Consider the following 20,381-nt stretch of genomic DNA (forward strand, 5'->3'; position numbering starts at 1 on the left):
CGAGCCTCCCATAATAGAAAGAAAGGTAGAGAACAGATCCAGAGGAACAAATGGAAATACCCAGCACAGGAATTTATTTAAAACAGCTAGGTGATATTCTCCTTTGGTAAAAGGATTCCAAAGATGTTGCAAAACATTTGTATCTTTATATTAAAAAGTTTGACATTGACAATAGTTGAGGAATATACATTTCAGGGTCAAAAAGTTCATACAAACATGCCCAGATATCACACTAGTTATTGACATTTTCCCTTCTGGACACAGACTGCTGGCATTTTATTTACATTGTGGCAATTCAAACAGATTCCTAAATTTTGATGTACGTGTCTTATACCAGGTTTTCTGTAAGTGCAGACAGTAGACAAACCAGCAGGGTCATTTCCATGGACCTCTTGATAAGGATGGTGGTGGTGTGGTTGTAGTCACGAGTCGGCTCCAACTCATGAAGACCTTATGTTTTTATCTTCATTCAGGTAGAAGGTGTAGAAATGGACATTTTCTTTAGCTGTTCTGTGAGCTTCACTATGGCAAACTCCTTGCTTTGTTTTAATTTTTTCCACAACATATAGCCCTCACCTCACATAATACCTTGAACAGCGGAAGTGTGTTATCAAAGTTTGTTAAATGGACACATGAATTGGTTTACTAAAAGCTTTTCACATGTTAATGTCCCCAGTTTTTTTTTTATTGGAGAAATGGAAGCCCAGAGATTTTAAGTAACTTTCTTAAGATCACATAGCTAGTAGGTAACAGAACTAAACTTCAAATCCATCGTTTTCAGTTTCGGCCCCTTGGGGAGACCAGCCCCTAACACTGGCACTTCTGTTACATTTCCAAATATATAGCCTGAGAAATGGCCATGTTCTTACCGTGCAAACTGCACAAAACTTCACCATCTTCTCTTCAACCTCTCTGGAAGGAAATTTAATGTTATTCCAAATGAAAATGTTTTATCATATCAGACAAACCAAAAACCCATTGCCCCTTGAGTCAATTCTGACTCATGGAGGCCCTATAGGATAGAGTAGAACTGCCCTATAGGGTTTCCTACGCTATAAATCTTTACAGGAGCGGTTCACCAGGTCTATTCTCCCTAGGAGAGGCTGGTGGGTTTGAACCACCCACCTTTTGGTTAGTAGCCAAGCACTCAACCATTGCACCACCAAAACTCTTCAACAGCATGCAGCAAGAAGAGGGCTCAGATGGAGTCCCTGGTGGTGCAAACAGTTAACGTGCATGGCACTAACCACAAGGTTGTAGGTTTAAATCCACGCAGAGGAACTTAGGAAGAAAAGCCTGGTAACCTACATCCAACAAAATCATCCATTGAAAACCCTGTGGAGCCAGAAGCAACTGAAAGGCAACTTGGAGTAGTACACAGAAGGCAATCAATAAAATTCGTTAAATGATACACTACAGAAATTTTAAAAAGTTCCTCATGATGTTTGAGCAGCTTCAGTATGCTCATGATTTCTGTATTTTGTAAACTTTTAACCACTTTCTAATGATGGTATTTATAACTGACCTTTTCATAACAAAAATTAATTAGCACTTTTAGCTAAACTTGACAGTTTATCCCAGCACTAAAGACACTGTAATTCATTGCCCTGCTTACTACATTTAACAAAAGAATGGAGCACTGATATTTTTAACATTCATTTCAGTCACTTGAATGTAATGCTTTGTGATTGTATGTGTATTCCAAGATGCTTATAATTAGAGAGTAATTATAAATTCCTACAGGACACTGTTTTTACCCCTGGAAAATTCAGTATCACATCATGTATGAATAAAGTTCAACTTGCTTTTCTGATTGATCAAAAAGATTTCAAAACTGCATAACGTGTATATTATGACACTTTTTGACGTATTTTTTCCAACATTTTGCAAAGCGACTATGTTGTCGTCAGTTCCTTCTTACTTCCTGGAAATGAAAAAGTGCTATCTTTAATATTGTGTTAAATCCAAGGGAAACCATAAAAGAATGAAAATTTGTTACTGAAGGCTGATATTTTGTAATGTTTAAAACATAAAATTAAAAAACTCTAATCATTTGGGCTGAGTCCCCACCACTATATTACATGCTTGAATATTTCTATATCTCATAGTCCACATACACAGATTATTGATATTCCACCACCAACTTAGCGTTTCATAGCAGGATCCACTGTCAAAGAGACTGAAATATAAGCAAACAGACAAGGTGTCATCAGCCAGTGAAATAATCCAAAGGAATTCAGTACCTTGAGTGTCCAAGTCTGTCTTGAGAATAACGCCAGACTCAAAGACTCTGTGCTACAGGACGTAATTAACACTGGACAAAGATAAAGTCCAACTGACAGAAGAATCCCTGATAATCAAGTTTCTTACTACAACTCAGGAGCCAATATGCCTTTTTAGCTAAAAGCCATCATAAAATATTTATTCTTCATCTTACCTGCTCTTTCTAAAGGCCAAAGAGAGCCCTCGTTAAATTTGTTACTTCTACAGTTATAATGAGGCTCTGTGAGCTTGATCATGAAGTAATTTTCTCCAAGTTACATTGAAAACATTTGACAGTTCTTGCAAATACTTACTAAAATTAGACATTTAAAAATCATTGTGTTTTTGTTTTGTTTAGTTTTCAGAAGAGGGCACCTGGAGCCAGAGCTAAGGTGTGTTTGTATAGGCTGCTGGGAAGAGCATATTAAACCCACCTCCTCTCACATCTGCAGAACAGAAACCCAACATGACTAACCTAGCCTCCAGCTTGACAGACGGAGCTGAATACAACCAGTTATTCTCCCAGCGCCCTCTGTGACTGTCTGCTTGACCAACAAAATAGAAAGGCTGCTTACGGCCATTGGATGAAGATAGACGGTTCTGTGCTTCCACGCTGGAGTCACCGGGGGACAAGGGTGTATCTCTAAGTGCTATCGGTTTATAGGAATCTGGGTATAACAGCCTGGTGAGTTTCTCCCTATGTACACTGGACTTCTCTTTGAGAGCAATCATCTGTACACAAGCCTCAGGTTGAATAATCTGCAGTGTTACCTCTCATGCCTCTGTTAAGATTCAACGGGCTCCTTACTCTTCAGACTTACGTCTTCAAAGGAAGAAAGTTCATGATGCGGTAAACCTAAAAGTGTCAACTTCCTGTTACCACCAGTTTTTTGTGTCTATGGAGCAGTAGAGTTAGAATTAGAGAGAGGTCTTTTCCCCCTGCATTTATAAACACAAAGCCTACCTTATAAGTAGCCAGAGGAGTCCTGGTGGTGCCAATGGTTAAGCACTGGGCTACTAACCAACAGGTTGACTGTTCAAATCCACCCAGAGACACCTCAGAAGAAAAGCCTGGTGATCTGCTTCCGGAAGTTCAGTCTTGAAACCCCTATGGAGGGCAGTTCTATTCTGCAATACATGGGGTCACCACGAGTCAGGATCGACTCAACGGCAGCTGGTTTGTTTTGCCATTTTGTTTGGTATGAGTAATCAGACAAGGTAAAATGTCTAGTTGGTGCCATCCAGCAGAACTTCCTGTGAGGATGAAAATGCTCTAGATTGTCACCGTTCAATAGAGTAGCCACTAGCCGCACGGGGCTATGACTGCTTGAAAAGCGGCTAGTGCAACAAAGGAAATAAATGTTTCATTTTAACTCATTTAAATTTAGATTTAGTAACTGCACTACAGTGCAGGTCTAATGAGTGTGGCTTGAAGGGCACCAAGAAAGTTCTTCCATCCCCAGAAATGCCTGTATCCCTATTTCTGTTCAGACATTAGCTGTCCAGCCAACCCTTTAAGATGTAGGATGCAGAATGAAATTAAAACTATGTGCCAGTAAGAGTTCTTGGTTGTAAACACAAGTTGACTCGAGTTGACGGCTACAAAAATGTGTTTGCAGGTAAGTAGACATCCCACAGAATCAACGGGAAGCCTGATGAAACAGGCTTGAGCTGGAACACAGGAAGCTGATGCACAGCCAAGATCCTGCCAGGAAGAACAGTCTGCCTCGGATGTCATTGCTGGCCTTGACAACACTGGACACTTGCCACCACACGGCAGGATTCTGCTGCACTGGGTACCTTCTGCTAACCACTGAACACTCAACAACAACGGCTGCTTCTAATTATCTCTTGTGGAACCTGTGCCTGTGTCACCCCTTAGTGGTCCACTCCAGGGCCGCCATTTCATGAAGAGGAGCATCTGCCTACCTTTGGGGATCATAAACCAAAAAAACCAAACCCATGGCCTTCAAGTCGATTCCGACTCATAGAGACCCTATAGGACAGAGTAGAACCACCCCATAGAGTTTCCGAGGAGCAGCTGGTGGATTTGAACTGCCATCCCTTTGGTTAGCAGCTGAACACTTAACCACTGCACTTCCAGGGCTCCTTTGGGATTATAGACACAGCCTTTTCCCAGTTTAGGGGTAGGACGGAGACGGGTCACTGCAGGCAAAAGCATTTACTTAAATAAAAATTTCCAATTTTACCTCCAAAAGTATTAGCTTTATGGCAAACTCCCAAGAAGCGGAAGCAGAATTAGAGGGATCTGTGTTACGGAAAGATATTCTTTAAAGCCTTTAAATTTTGTTCAATATTATTGGTATTTTTATTAATTAATCATTAGCCAATAAATTATAATATATAATTTTGTAATTATAGTATAATTATAATTAGTTATGATTATGTATAATTGGCCGCGAAGTTATAATTTATAACTGACTTGGCTATTGAAATCACTAGGAAACGATGTCAAGAGAGGTGCACTGCTCGGTGTACGCCTGCCATCTAGTGGCAAGAGGCATTAATACAGTCACGGAGAGTTCCCCGTGCCTGAAAGGCTAGGTAGGTCAGAGACGATTGTTCCAACTTCACGGTTTTCCCATTGTTTTGACCCAATCAACTGTACACTGAGGCATCCTTACCAAAAAACAAACCCGTTCCCATCGAGTTGATGCTGACTCATAGCGACCCTATAGGACAGAGTAGAACTACCCTATAGGGTTTCCAAGAAGCCTCTGGTGGAGTGTACTGCTCTTAACCACTGCGCCACCAGGGCTACGGAGGCATCCTTCATTCTTCGAAATAATCTTTTATTCTATTCCACTGTGTTCCAGATTACTTGCAAAACTGTAAATCAACTGCACAGCAGCTGGTTTGGCTTGGTTTGATGCTCCCAAGACATAGGGTGGGCCCATGTCGCCCCAGGCTTTGTTGGTAAGCCATTCTTAGTTCCTATTATGAAAAGGAATAAGTGAAAACTGTAGTCCATCTTGAAAAGTAGGAGGAAGATTTTGATCCTTAACGTGATGTGAAGATAGATTTAAGGTTTGGGGCCTTTAGAATCTGTAGGACTGGTTTAAATGAGATCTTAGCTAGAGGAGAGGAGGAAGACCAAGTTTCCTTCATGGGAGCATGTCTGATCACAGGGGGCTTGAAATTTTGTGAATTTTGTGAGTAACGTTGACCAGCTGCTGAGCAGTTGGAACATCCCAGCAGAGCCCCCCTAAGAATGGAGTCGGGATTTTCAGGAACTGGGAGGATCACGTAAGGGAGTCTTCTCCCCTTCGCCGTGCTCCCCTCACCCTCTTTCTTGTCCAGGCTGGCCCCTTCCCTTTACTTTATTGTGCTTTAGGTGAAAGTTTACAGCCCATATTAGTTTCTCATTCAAAAACTTACCCACAAATTGTTTCGTGACTTTGGTTGGGACCCCTGCAATGTCAACACTCCCCGTTTCTAACCTGGATCCCATTCCTCCATTTTTCCCTTTCTGCCTTCTTGTCTTTGCCCATCTGGTCTCATATACTTGATTGAACTAAGAAGTATGTACCTCACTTGTGTTGTTGTTTGTTTTATGTACTTGTTGTTGTTGAGTGCCATCGAGTCAGTTCCAGCTCATAGTGACCCTATAGGACAAAGTAGGGCTGCCCCATAGGGTTTCCATGGAGGACCTGGTGGATTTGAACTGCCAACCTTTATGTTAGCAGCTGACCTCTTAACCACTGTGCCACCAGGGCTGTTTATAGGCCTGTCTAATCTTTGGCCAAAAGGTGGGCTTCAGGAGTGACTTCAGTTCTGAGTAGCAGGGTGTCCAGGGGCCATAGTCTCAGGGTTTCCTCAGCCTTTGTCAGACCAGTAAGCCTGTTTTTTGTGTGTGAATTTAAATTTTGTTCTACATTTTTCTTTCGCTCTGTCTGGGACCATCTATTGTGATCCCTGTCAAAATGGTCAGTGGTGGTAGCCGGGCACCATCTAGTTCTTCTGGACTCAGGCTGGTGGAGGCTGCAGTTCATGTGGTCTATTAGTCCTTTGGACTAATATTTTCCTTTTGTCTTTGGTTGTCTTCATTCTCCTTTGCTCCAGGTGGGGTGGGACCAATAGATGTATCCTAGATAGCCACTCACAAGCTTTTGTCTCCTTCCCTTTTCTTTCCCTAGCGTGGCCCCCTCTTTGTTGTGGCTAACTCTTTCTCATAAATGACCATGACAGTTTTATCACAGTTATTACACGGAACCCACAATTCCTTGCAGTTACAGAATATCTAAATTAAAACTGGTGAGTTATGCCTTCTCGCTAAAGAGCAAATCTCCAGCCAAGGTTTTTCTTGATTGTATATGATCTTCAAACTGTTTTCTGTGAATGACAGCCCTAAAAAAGAGGGGAAAAAAATCAAAGGCTCTCTATTCCTAAAATAGAAGTTATTCTTCCACTCTCATCAAAGCCTGGGTTCTAGAGATTGGCTACTCACCAAAGAGCTTACCCTGGTGCCTGCATGCTTATGCCTGTCTGATTAGAGACTGTGCAGAGATAAACTGTCAGGTGTGGATTTAGCGACCATTCTTCCTGAGCTAGGCTTTTTTCTTTTTTTTAAGATAAGAACGATACCTTGGGAGAATTCAGTAATATTAAGTAAAAAACCCAACAAAACCCAGTGCCGTCGAATCGATTCCGACTCATAGCGACCCTATAGGACAGAGTAGAACTGCCCCGGAGTTTCCAAGGAGCGCCTGGCAGATTTGAACTGCTGACCCTTTGGTTAGCAGCCGTAGCACTTAACCACTACACCACCAAGGTGTCCTAATATTAAGTTTAAAAAAAAATTAAGTGGTGCCCTTAAAATGGCTAAATATGTGTTGAGATCATTCCATAAATATTTGCAGTAAATACCTCTGAAAGCTGGAAGGCGGAAACCTCTCAGAGAAGGAAAGCGGAAATATTTTCCACTAAAACGAGTGATAGAAAAGTGGCAAGGCTGCATCCTGCCAAAGGCTAAAACTTTTAAGACCCGGGAAAATAAAACAGTCGAGTTCTGGCTCTCAGGTTTCACTGCATTATAAATACGAACAATTAAACAACACTTTAGAGGAGTAACAAAAGCATAGTCTCTTCAAAGATGTTACACCTACATATGCCTCCAAAAAGGGTAAAGATGTGGAAAACGTGTAGGCTCGGCAGCCGGTGAGACTGATAGAAGAGGAGCTGCGCAGAGCACTGTCGTGCCTGGTATCCACCGAGGCACAATTTGTACCTTCTCCGCGGGCTCCAGTGTGGAAATCTGACCCCTTACTTTTCATTCCGTAATAGTCTCTATTGACCTTCAGTCACTGATTTGCTCATCTTCTTTGTGAGATTATTTCAGTCCTGGTTGTTGTTGTTCTTAGCTGCCTTCCAGTTGCCCCAGTCGTGGTGACCCTACGCAAACCTGAACCAGAAGAAATGCTGCCCAGTCCTGCATCACACCTATGACTGATTTCGGGTCAGAGTTTTGTGATTCATAGGCTTTCGTTGGCTGATTTTCAGAAGTAGATCACCCAGGACTTTCTTCCTAGTCCGTGGTGGTCTGGAAGTTCTGCCGAAACCTGTTTGGCGACAGCAACATGCAAGCCTCCGCTGATAGCCGGGCGGTGGTCATGCGTGAGGTGCATCGGCCAGGAATCAACCCAGGTCTCCGGATGGGAGGCAGAAAATCCTGCCACTGACCCACCCGTGTCCTCCCAATCCTGATAGGGATTTTTAATTCTTGTTTTTAGTCCCTTCTGATTGGCTACCCAATAAAGTCAGAGTATAAGGGTTTTGGGTTTTTATAAGGATACACCAAAATAAAGTATTATAAATAAAGTGATACTTCTCTGGATCAGAGATTCCCTCATTTCAATTATATAAAGTCCCACAGAAACGTAACTGATATTTTCTATGCGTTTTTTAATAGGTAACCATTTTGGGGATGAACTATAAAGAGATTCGGTGTGTGTGTGTTATAGTAGCAATTTCAGGGGAGAAGATTAGTTTACCGTTTAATCCAGTCACAGAAAGATAATCCCAAAGACATAAAATCTTAGATTTCTTTGAATTCATACAAATAAGGACTTTATTTTTTCCATCTACTAATGAATATAAACTAACTGCCCTCAACATGGTTGTGGTGTGAGGTAATGTAAATACGGATATGCATTAACATTAAGTGAAATTGTGCCCATTATATATAATAAAACCAAAACCAAACCCATTGCCACTGAGTTGATTCTGACTCATAGTGACTCTAGAGAACAGAGTAGAACTGCCCCATTGGGTTTCCAAGGAGCAGCCGGTGGATTCGAACTGCCGACCTTTTGGTTAGCAGCCAAACGCTTAACCACTGCGCCACCAGAGCTGCATTATATACAGTAATTATGTATATAATTCAGGTATACTACATTTATCTTAGGTGTTCCCATGATTTCCCGATTAGATGAATGTGGGGAAAACAAACATTCGATTTTTTTTTTTTTTTTTTTCGTTTTAACGGTCATAAAACCAAGTGTATGTTCCAACTATATCTTCAGGGTCTCTTCGAGGATTTTATGAAACCACTTTAAAACCAACTGCATGAAGTTGTCAAATCGGAATCTAATCTGCTGCGCAAATTTTCACCAAAAACACAATAAAATACTAAAAACAAACAAAAACCCTACATGCTAAGTTTAGAATTGCCACCACAAAAGAATACGTGGAAGCGAAAAGCGAGTCAGGGGAAGAGCACATGGAATGAACCACGGAGCTCCTGCGAGGGGTGGTGAGAGTGTTTACTCTTAACAATGGTTATGTAACAAGAGTTAAAATTCTCAGAGCAAAAAAAACCCTGTGTGGCTGACTCTGATCGCCCCTGTTTCTCCCTCTCTGCGCCGCCTTTTCTCCGCCAGAAGATGCTCCGCACCTTCTCTTAGTTGTGTTTCCGATTCCCAAACAATCCTTGTGGTCAAGTGGGCTTCCTTAAGGCCCAGCCGCGGCTGTCCTCCAGGTACGGAAAGCCGGCCCTGCCCTCGCCGCCCTCAGCCTGTTGACCCGGGAGCGACAAGTTGAAGCCAGAATTTCCAAGCGCAGTGCAGGGACACTGACCCCGGCCCCTGAAGACTTTCTAGGGGCGCGTTTATCGGGGTGGGCAACTCGCTCCGCACTAGTCCCGGACAGGCGAGGGTCCCATCCGCCGCCACCCTGCTTCCCAGGTCCGTCAACCCGGCAGGGGACAACTGACGGCCTCCCCTCCCCCGTGTGCGTCTCCGCGCGCAGTGGGGCCGCTCAGGCCACCAAGTGCCCGGAGTTGAGGCGCCGCGGAGGGGCCGCCCTCGCCCCCAGCTCCGCACCGAGCCGGCCGCCGCCCTCGCCTCCTCCCGGTACCCGACCCCGCGGTGGGCCTGGCAGGGTGGGCACGTGCTCTCCAGGGCGAGCGAGGGGCGCGCGGGCGGGAAGGGCCCCGGCGCCGCGGAGACCGCCCAGGGAGCAGCCGGGGAGGTGCCGGGGGCGGGCGGGCGAGCAGGCGGGGCGGAGCGGCGGCTGTCGCCTCCTCCTCCTCCTCCTCCTCCTCCTCCCGCCGCCCTCCTCCTCCCCCAGCCTCCGCCTTCGCTCCGTCCTCCCGGTCCTCCGCTCGCAGCCACCGCCCGCGCCGGGCTGAAGAGCCGGGAGTCCGCGGCGCTGGCTCGGGGCTGCGGGATGGGGAGTTAGCGCCACGGCAGCGGCAGTGGCCGCAGCGCGCCCGGCCGCCGTCCCAGGGCCGGTTCCCCCGGGGGCGCGGGGCGCGGCCAGCCCGGCACGGAGCCAGGCCCGCGGGCGGCGGCGGCGGAGCTGGGCAGGTGGATGCGGCTGGAAGATGGCGCCCTCGGGCCCGGGCAGCGTCAGGCGGCGCTGCCGGCGGGTGCTCTACTGGATCCCGGTGGTCTTCATCGGCCTCCTGCTGGGCTGGTCCTACTACGCCTACGCCATCCAGCTGTGCGTGGGTGAGTGCGCGCCCCCCGACCCGGCCCGGCCCGGCCCGTCGGCCCCGGAGACGGCACCGTCCTGTCGGCAGCCTCCCCTCAGCCCCTCCGCAGCCCACCCTGACAGTCCCGGGACTCGGAGAAGCGGGGCGCACAGTCTCGTCCTACTCCGGGGACTCCCTCCGTGCGCCCCGGGCACTGCCGGCTGAGCTGGCTCTCCGCTGCGCGGCGGCCAAGAGTAGCCTCCCTTCGCCCTACCCTTGCCTTCCCTGTGTCCAGTCTCCGGTTACGGGGTCACCTCCACTCCAGCCCAGTAGCAGCCGAGCCAGGCCACCCCAGCCACACCCCCTCTCTGGGCAGGACGGTCCCCGAGACAGAGAGCTGTGTTCCCGGTGCCAGCAGCCTCCGCCGAGGGCTGAGGCCGGGGAGGCTGCGCTGGGGGCCGGAGGACTCGAGGCTGGGCCCAGGATCCGAGCTGCGCCAAGCTCTCGCCGGCATGGCAGCCTCCGCCTCGGGTGTCGGCGACCTTTTCCTGCCTGTCCATAATCCACTTTTAAAATTTCGGTGACGGGGATCAGGGGCGTTTTCGTTGCCTTTATCGTCTGAGGATTGGACACTTTCTAGTTTAAGGGCGAGGGTGGAAGAGAGATACTAGAAAGTGTTTTCAAAGACATATGCAATATAACCAAAAAAAAAAAAAAAAAGCCGTTGTCGTCGAGTCTACTCATAGCGACCCCAGAGGACAGAGTAGAACTGCTCCATAGGGTTTCCAAGGAGCGGCTGGTGGATTCGAACTGCTGATCTGTTCGTTAGCAGCCGAGCTCTTAACCACTGAGCCACCAGGGCTCGGAGACCATAATTTAGATATTAGAATAATGGGGGGGGGGGGTGACCGTCTGAGGTTTTTTCGTTCAAAGAGCCAAATGGCCCAAATTCAAGTTTTCTGCTCCTGACGTGGTGGGGAAGGGTACTGTCAATGATGAAAAAAAAAAAGAAAGTGATTTTGCACAACGAGTGAATACAGTCACATCCTTTAATGAAAGCTGGCTTCAGCCTTCAGAGGTTTTGTGCAAAGTGACTGGGCCTGTGAGAAAGGCAGACCATTCCATCAGTGACACTGGGACGCCGGGAATGCTTGTCGTGTATGGCGCTCCACCTACGGAAGTGTCTGTATGTTTACCCTACCAAGCATTAGTCCTGGGTGGGACAAGGAGAAAGGTTAAATGGTTGAACCTTCCCAACTTGAGCATTTTCAGAGCCTCCAAGATCAAGACACAGAATCTTGTCTGAAAACATCGTGTCTCAAAATGCTCCTTGTGAGAAATAGTAGGTGCCAGAACTATACACCGAAATAAGGGCTGGCACAACTTTTAAGGGAGTTGATACTACTGATTTCATATGGGTTTTAGTTTTACTATCATTACTTTGTTTATTGCAACAGAAACAATTTTTCTGTACAAAAAATCCATCTGTTTATTGTAAAAAAAAAAAAAAAAAATTGGGCCGTACTGAAATCTTCAAGGCAGTGCATCTAGATAGGTGATATTTAAGTCACCTAAAGTGTGCAGGAAGGAAGAATTTGAAGCATTTCACAATTATTGTATTAACTTGTGATATCAAATAACTTGTCTTGCTGGGATGCATACGATACGTAACTATTAGGAGCCTCTGCTGTGTTTTATTCCTTAACCTTCTTAAAAAAGTGAACTTTCAATTGATGTAACCAGTGGGAGGAAGGGAAGACCTAGAAGGCCTTGATTATGGAAACAGGCAGCTTAGCCTCCTATATTATCGCATTAAGTCAAGAAGCTTAGCATGGGGCAGTGCCCTGTGGCCATCAGGAGGAAGTGCTTGAAGGCAAGGGGTGCTTTCTCCCCTTCCCAGGGCCTCTCCCTCCTCCGAGGGGCTGCCCGCGGAGGTCTGACTGTATTGGGTGGACAAGTGGCAAGGGTAGGAGAAGTGGCAAACTAGACAGAAAATTGCTGTTATATCAGTGTCACATTTTAATATAGATTTTCTGTGAGTTTAAGACATATGTATGTAAAATATCCAGAAAATCCACGGTGCTATTTTATCAAGTGGCAATTTGGTTAAGGGGGAGAATACCTCTTTTTTTTAAACTGCCTAAGTGACGTGGCCTATTATTGATACTTAGCTGGCAATCTTGGAGCAGCTGAAAGTGAAGTCGAATATCACTTGCTGTCACTGCCTACCTGGCCTGGCACAATGCCTGCCACGTGAAAAGCAATCGATGAATGGTGCTGAATAAACAAATAAATGATTCAGGAGCCATATGTCTTACACTGTCAGAAACTGGTTTTAAATATTCCTATTGCTATAGAAAAGGAGTCTGGTGGCACAGATGCTTAAGCACTCGGCTGCTAACTGAAAGGTTGGCGGTTTAAACCCACCCAATGGCTCCAAGGGAGAAAGAACTGGCAGTCTGCTCCTGTAAAGATTACAGCCTAGAAAGTTCTATGGAGCAGTTCTACCCTGTCCCATGGGGTCACTATGAGTCGAAAATTGACTCGATGGCACCTAACCACAGCACATGGCTATAGAAACACGTGGTAAATAATCTGTCTAGAAGACAGAGCAAATTGAAAATGAATTTAAATCTAGAAATGACGGCAGTTTAGACGTGATAAACTTCAAAAATCTTGGATAGCTTTAGTTGGGGTGTTGTTAGCTGCTATGGTATTGGTCCTCATATTATGGGGACCCCATGCACGATGGAATGAAATGCTGCCTGGTCCTGTGCCATTCCCGTGATCAGCTGTGGATTGGACTGTTGTGATCCATGTATTGGTCCTCAACTTATGGGGACCCTATGCACGATGGAATGAAATGCTGCCTGGTCCTGTGCCATTCCCGTGATCGGCTGCGGATTGGACTGTTGTGATCCATAGGGTGTTCACTGACTGATTTTTAGAAGTGGGTCACCAGGCCTTTCTTCCTTGTCCCTCTTAATCTGGACGTACCACCGAAATGTGTTCAGCATCATGGCTACATGCAAGCCTCCACTGACTGACATGTAATGGATGATGGCTCTCTGGCCAGGAAATGAGCCCGGACCTCCTACATGGAAGCCAAGAATTCCACCCTCGACCCACCACTGCCCCACACCTTGGTTGGGTTGTTTGTTGTTGTTAGGTGCCATCAAGTTGGCTCCAACTCATGGTGACCCTGTGCAGAACAGAACGAAACACTGCCCAGTCCTGGCCATCCTCACAATTGTTGTTACGCTTGAGTCCGTTGTTGATCTACTGTGTCAACCCATCTTGTTGAGGGTCTTCCTCTTTTTCACTGACCCTGTACTTTACCAAGCATGATGTCCTTTTTCAAGGACTGATCCTTCCCAATAACATGTCCAAAGTATGTGAGACATAGTCTTGCCATTCTTGCTTCTAAGGAGCGTTCTGGTAGTACTTCTTCCAAGACAGATTTGTTCGTTCTTTTGGCAGCCCATGGCATGTTCAGTATTTTTCGCCAACACCACAATTCAAAGGTGTCAAGTCCTTGGTCTTCCTTATTGTCCAGTTTTCACATGCATATGAGGAGATCGAAAACACCATGGCTTGGGTCAGGCACAGTTGAGTCCTCAAGGTGACATCTTTGCTTTTCAACACTTTAAAGAGGTCTTTGCAGCAGATTTGCCCAATGCAATGCGTCTTTTGATTTCGTGACTGCAGCTTCCATGTGTGTTGATTGTGGATCCAAGTAAAATGAAATCCTTGACAATCTCAATCTTTTCTCCATTTATTATGACGTTGCTTCTTGGTCCAGTTGTGAGGATTTTTGTTTTCTTTAGGTTGAGATGTAATCCATACTGAAGGCTGTGGTCTTTGATCTTTGTCAGTAAGAGCTTCAAGTCCTCTTCACTTTCAGCAAGCAAGGTTGTGTGCTCTGCATAATGCAGATTGTTAGAGTCCTCCTCTGATAGGAAGTTGAAATTAACAGTGCAGTCCCTTTATAGGCACTCAGAAAGACAACAACTAGTGTGACACACACACAAAACCAACCTCCTTGCCTTTTCACAGACAAAAATGGAACGCCAGCCCCCTGCCTCCCGCCCACCCCCCGTCATTAATTAACGTTGTGGACTGCCTTGGCCCTGTGGATTCCTTTTCTCTTGAAAGTTGTATTTACAATCAGATTCTGCGAATTTCACCTGTGCAACTTTGGCCCAAAGTTGACACCAGAACATGGGGGTTAGAGGCTGGGAACTGCAGTAGGTAAGTGAAGGCTAGAACTCTGGTCCTCCTCTTCCATCTGCTGTCAGCTAGGGATGACCCTGAACGTAATTGACTCTGTGCCCTTAGCGGAATGAACTGCAATTTAGGAGTAGTCCTTAGCCTGGTATCCTTGGAAACTGGAGATAATGATTCTCATTCCAGTTCATTTCTATATTTAACATCCTGGATGTATGTGGCTCGCTAGGCACTCTTTCAGTTATCATAATTTTTGCTTGATGTTTGTATTTCATAAAAATAAACTCATCTCTCTTTTCAGAGTGTGTGTATATAAAATGTATAGGGTGCAATTTATAGTATGAGAGTCCAGTGTTTTGGTAGGATTGTCCTGCTTGTAATCATTCAGATCATGGTTATCCATTTTATTATTAACTGGATCTTTTTATTCAGATTATTTCTGCCCCTCCTTCCTTCCCTCCCTCGGGCTCCTCTTCTCTCCCCCTCCTACCCCTCCCTCCTCCCCTGGTTTCTTTGTGTGTTATCTGTATTTGGTTGCTGTAATTATTACTAAGCTCATTTCCCATAAAGTAGGGTAAATTCGAAGGGTAAAATCTGCACTTTAGGATGCAGGTTAGAGGGAGCAGGGTAGTCTGCAGCCACAGGCATGGTGATGCAGTGGGTTTCCTGGACGTGGTTTGTATGTTTTACAGGTCACTTAGGTTAGGGCAGTTAGTGCATTAAATTTGCATGTTGTAGAAAGTGACTGTATTTTCCCTCTGCAGTGCTAACATTTAAAATTATTTTAACTATTTTTTCTTTCTTTTTTTTTATTATTGCACATTAGATGAAGGTTTACAGAACAAACTAGCTTCTCATTAAACAGTTCACCTATTGTTTTGTGACGTTAGCTACCAGCCCCACGGCATGTCAGCACTCTCCTGTTTTAACTGTTTTCTGCTACTATTTATTTTGTTATCATTTCAAATTTACAGAAAAGTTTCAAGAATAGTATAAGAAACGTCCCCCATGTCCCTTTTTAACCACTTTGGTCATCATTTTCTGAGATATGTTAAAGCCTTCCTTCCTCCCTGAGGCGGGTGCTACAGAACGTTTGCGATTATATTCTGTTGTAATACAGTTCCCAGTTTGCTTACAGTTTTACTGAAGTCATTTTTAAAAAATAATAAAGATTGAAAAGCTTAGAGACCATCTAGGCCAACCTCCTTCCTCATCTGTATATGAAAAATTTATATGCCTAAGAGATGGCTAAAAGTTCTGTATTCTTTCACCAAGTCTCCCAGTTCAGAAGTCAGCTGTGATTTTAAGCGCTGTGGTGTGGAAGTTTAGAAGGTCTCCACTTTCCAGCCAAACCTGTCACTAAATCTCGCTAGCCCTAGGAAGTTGTTTAACACCTTTGCTAAACATTAGCACTGTTGCTTAATAAGAGTAAAATAGAGCTCTGGAAAATAAGCCAAGATCTTTTACACAACAATTTAAGTTTTAGAGGACTTTATCCTTTGGCCCAAATAGTGAATATTTGGGGCTTTGCAGGCCATATAGTCTTGGTGGCAACTACTCAACTTGGCAATTGTAGCGCAAAAGTAATTGTAGGTAATACTGAAACGAATGGGTGTGAGTGTTCCCATAAAACAGTTTGGCCAGATTTGGTACTTGGAGCATGTTAGAAGTTAGACCATTGGAATACTGGGGTTTTGCTCACAGTTTTGCAGTCTTCATGAATACACATCCCTCAAAATGATTGTCAACCTCGTATATTCCATAGTGATCATTGAATTAAAAGCATTAGCACCTATCCTTAATGATCAGTTTGGGAGAGAAATGATCACGTTTTCCTTCCTAGAAGCGAACAAACATTCCTAAGGATCGAATATATGAAACCTCATACTTGGATTCTGTTAAGCTATGATCTACCATTAATTCAAGGCCACTGCAGTCTCAAGGACAGGGACTGACTGATTCCCTAAGTTGCTTTTCATCATGAAATGAATTCGAGCCACACAGAGAAAGAAATGTATTCGAGTTATTTGTAAACTGTCGTTTAAAAATTATGTAGAAGGGCACATAGGACTTAAAAAAAAAAAATTATGTAGAACATTAAAGCTTAAAAAAAAAAACCCAACAAATAGATGATCCAGGAATAAAAATGTTACTACCTGTCATGATTAACATTAATTCCACATCCACAGAAAACAGATGATATAAAAAACATTTAATGCCTAAGTCACTTTGGAAATTATTTCTTGCTGACATTATTCATGCCAAATATATTAGTTCAGTGACTTTTCATAATTTTATCAAATGTTTTAAAGATCTGACATTATGTGAATAGGGTGATAAAAATGTAACATTTCTTCAAATCCAGAATTCAAATGTATAAAATATCAGACTCCCAAAATTCTGGATTTGTGCTGCCATTCGACTTTTATACAAATGGTCCCTGGGAAAGTAGGGGAAGGAGAACCTACTGAATGCTCTCGTGGTTCCATCGAGCGTGTCCTGGAATCCTTTCTCTTTTATGTGTTGGACAATGCAGGGTTACTGCTGCTTTTAAATCCTATTGGAGAGAAGATATGTAAAGCAATTAGCGTGTGCCTAGCATGTAGAAGTGTTCAATAAATGCTGAATGAATTAATCTCTGTGATTTTTATTTAGTTTATTCACCCCATTTTATATATGAAAACATCCAGCTGTGTCATGGATTGAATTATGTCCCCCCCAAAAATGTGTGTATCGATTTGGCTGGCCCATGATTCCCAGTATTGTGTGGTTGTCCTCCATTTTGTGATTGTAGTTTTGTGTTAAAGAGGATTAGGGTGGGATTGTGACATCCTTACCAGGTCATATCCCTGATCCAATGTAAAGGAAGTTTCCCTGGGGTGTGGCTTGCACCACCTTTTATCTCTCAAGAGATAAAAAGAAAGGGAAGCAAGCAGAGATTTGGAGACCTCATACCACCTAGAAAGTAGTGCTGGGAGCAGAGCGCATTCTTTGGACCTGAGGTTCCTGTGCTGAGATGCTCCCAGACCAAGGGAAGACTGACGGATCACAAGGACCTTCCTCTAGAGCTGACAGAGAGAGCCTTCTCCTGGAGCCGGCGCCCTGAATTTGGACTTCTAGCCTACCAGATCATGAGAAAATAAATTCCTCTTTGTTAAAGCCGTCCACTTGTGGTATTTCTGTTACAGTGGCACTAGATAACTAAGACAGTAGCTATAAATAAGCTAGAGAATATTATTTTAGCAGTCAGAGCTCAATTTAAACTAAGGTTTGTTGTGGAAAATCTTTCTTTTAAAAATGCTTTCTGTGAGTGTCATCCATGCCATTAATACTTGCATGAGTGTTGCCAGTAATTAAACATAAGCTAAAAGGATGGTTTCTTAAATGAAGATAATTAATTATCTCTAGAGAAGGTGTATTTCCACAAGGTTAGAAAGAGGTCAGCTTCTGAAGGGCTTGAGTAGGGTTCATTCAAAATCATTTACTGACTTCTCATTGTGTGTTAGCCACGTTTCCCCAAAGAGATGATTTAGACGAGAAACTTTCTAATAGCTTTTTCTAATAGCATTGGGGGCGTGGGTGGGAGGGACATGCCTCTGGAAAAAGACTGACGTCTTCTGTCCAGCTTGGGCATGAGGAGAGGGTTGTTACCTTCCTGAATGCCACCTGCACAGCAGAGAGATAGGAAAGCAGAAATGGAAATAACCCACTCCTAGAACTCGTGAATTGGTTGCTGGCCCAATGCAGGATCAAAAAAATCATCAACAAAGCAGGGAAAAATAGCTCTGGGGGGAGCATTTCAGGAGTAATGAATTTCAAATCATATAAGTCTTACCACGTATAATTATCTCACAGTAAGGTTATGACCTGTAATTTTTGCCCCAGCTGCAAGCTATGGAGCCCTGGTGCCACAGTGGTTAAAACCTCGGCGGCTAACCAAAAGGTCAGCAGCTCACATCCACCAGCTGCTTCTTGGAAACCCTATGGAGCACTTCTTTGCCCTATAAGGCTGATAGGAGTTGAAATCAACTCAGTGGCAATGGGTTTGGTTTTGGTTGGCAAGCTAAATGGTTGTTTCAGCCCTCTCACTTCTTACCTGATGCTTGGGCCATCAGGTGTCTGCTGGCAGCTCAGTGTCTTTGACTTAGTGAGGGACGCTGAAGAGGGACAGGGAACCTCATGAATACACCTCACTGAGTCCATGGGAAGACTGAAGAACTTGCTTAGAAAATGGACAGAAACCAAGAGAAGGCGGTTGAAGCAGGGCCAACATGTTACTGGAGGAGCTGCCACCCTGTTGACTGGCTATCATGGAACCTGGAACCCCCACTTTCCCTGTGACTTTGTAAAGATGGGTCCCTTGTCAAAGACTTGTGTGAAACGAAGCACCCAGCTGGCTGAACTGAGGGTGTGTGTTCTAGACACCGGGGTTCAGCGAGAGCAGGTATTTGATCTTTTTGACTTCCGCGGTGTGAAGAAGTGTCAGGAAATGAAAATGATAATAATAGATAAAATAAAGTAAAAAAGACAAATACGTTCCTGAGATTAGTATGCAGGTGAGGAGTTCTCAGTGAGACGATCGTGACTGATTTCTGTTTCTTTGTTTTATTTGTTCTTATTTTTCATCTTAAGGGAAACTTTCTGGTTTTTCATCTCAGAACGATGGGACCGTGACTTCCACTTAATAATTTATACTGCAGATTTCATGTATTTGGACAGTTGTATCACATCTCCCAGCCTTCTTTGCTGTAGGAAGTGGTGGGCTGACAGGTCCCCTGAGACTCCGGCCCTGTGTTTGTGATGTCTGTAGAAACAGGATCTGGTCTAGATAGCCAAGTGGTAAATGAGAACATGGTACAGACCCTTAATGCTCTCTGCTTGGGAAGCACTATTCCAAAGAACATTTAGAAAGACGGTTTTAATGTTCTGTAGAATCTTATGATTTTGTATTACCCTTCAGAAATATGACAGATAATTAATAATAACAGGATAATTGAATTAAGTTTTTCAGTAGTCCACTAGAAAATTGTTGAAATATTTTTTGTAACTCTTTTAAGAGTAATTTTATTGTAATACCTCGAATGTGATCGCAATAAAATGCTGTTTGTTAAGGGCTGAAAATGGTGGGGCAGGGGTTGATGGAGGTTCAGAAGCATATGGTAACCCTAAAGTAACAAGCTATGATTGCTTCAGAATTTTCCTCTCAAAATCGTATTACATTTGGTAACGTTGTGTACCGTTTTTCCTAATTGGACTTTTCATCTGACTCTGACTTTTAAATTCAATTACAGACATTAGTGCCTCAAGCCTTACAAAATCCATTTTTATTTAGGAGGCACGCTTGAGCAAAGGTAACCGCTACATTTATTACCTTAGCACTTCTCTCCGCTCTAAAATATGTACTTGGTAGTGGTTCATTTACGTTAACTACATTTTAAAATGAAAATGAAGAAGTGCTTTATAGATAGCAGAGTTTTATTTCTTTGCCAGCGTTTCTCTGTGGGATCCTGGGATTTTCCCTCATGTGAAGTGTACAGTAAGTGTTCCTCGATACCTAAATATTTGACCCATTTGGGTTTGTTCACTGGCCTGCTGTCTCAGAGGAGCAGGATGGTCTAGCAGAGTACATCAACCGAATACAGACTAAACGATAAACAAACAAAAACCTTTTTCTCCACGTCTATTAAAATCAAATATTCAAAGAGTAGAATAGTTTCAGGGTTGTTTGTCTATCTTCATGATCATCTTATAATAGTTATGATCCTTAAAAAAAGGAGTTTATGTAGTTTTAAGAACTGTATAGATTTATTCGACTATAATTCAGTGAAATTTGGAAAACCAGAAGGCTTTGTCATGGTTACCTATTTTCTTGTATAAATACATTAGATTCTTGTCTCTGTGATTATTGTGTAACATGCATGTAAAGTTCGGATTAGAAGTACTTCAGGAAGAAAGCCAG

At 43.9% G+C, this 20,381-nt stretch overlaps 1 protein-coding gene across 1 annotated transcript in view; it reads left to right on the forward strand.

The window, feature by feature from the left end:
* The first annotated feature begins 10,099 nt into the window (after positions 1–10,099).
* Positions 10,100–20,381, forward strand: part of ZDHHC2 (zinc finger DHHC-type palmitoyltransferase 2) — a 54,241-nt gene continuing 43,959 nt past the window's right edge. The window contains exon 1 of the mRNA XM_010592499.3: positions 10,100–10,232. Coding sequence (XP_010590801.2) covers positions 10,106–10,232 — 127 coding nt within the window. The 5' untranslated portion in view covers positions 10,100–10,105. The remainder of the gene's footprint in view (positions 10,233–20,381) is intronic.

This window comes from Loxodonta africana, chromosome 19, assembly GCF_030014295.1.
Source record: "Loxodonta africana isolate mLoxAfr1 chromosome 19, mLoxAfr1.hap2, whole genome shotgun sequence".
Lineage (NCBI taxonomy): Eukaryota > Metazoa > Chordata > Mammalia > Proboscidea > Elephantidae > Loxodonta > Loxodonta africana.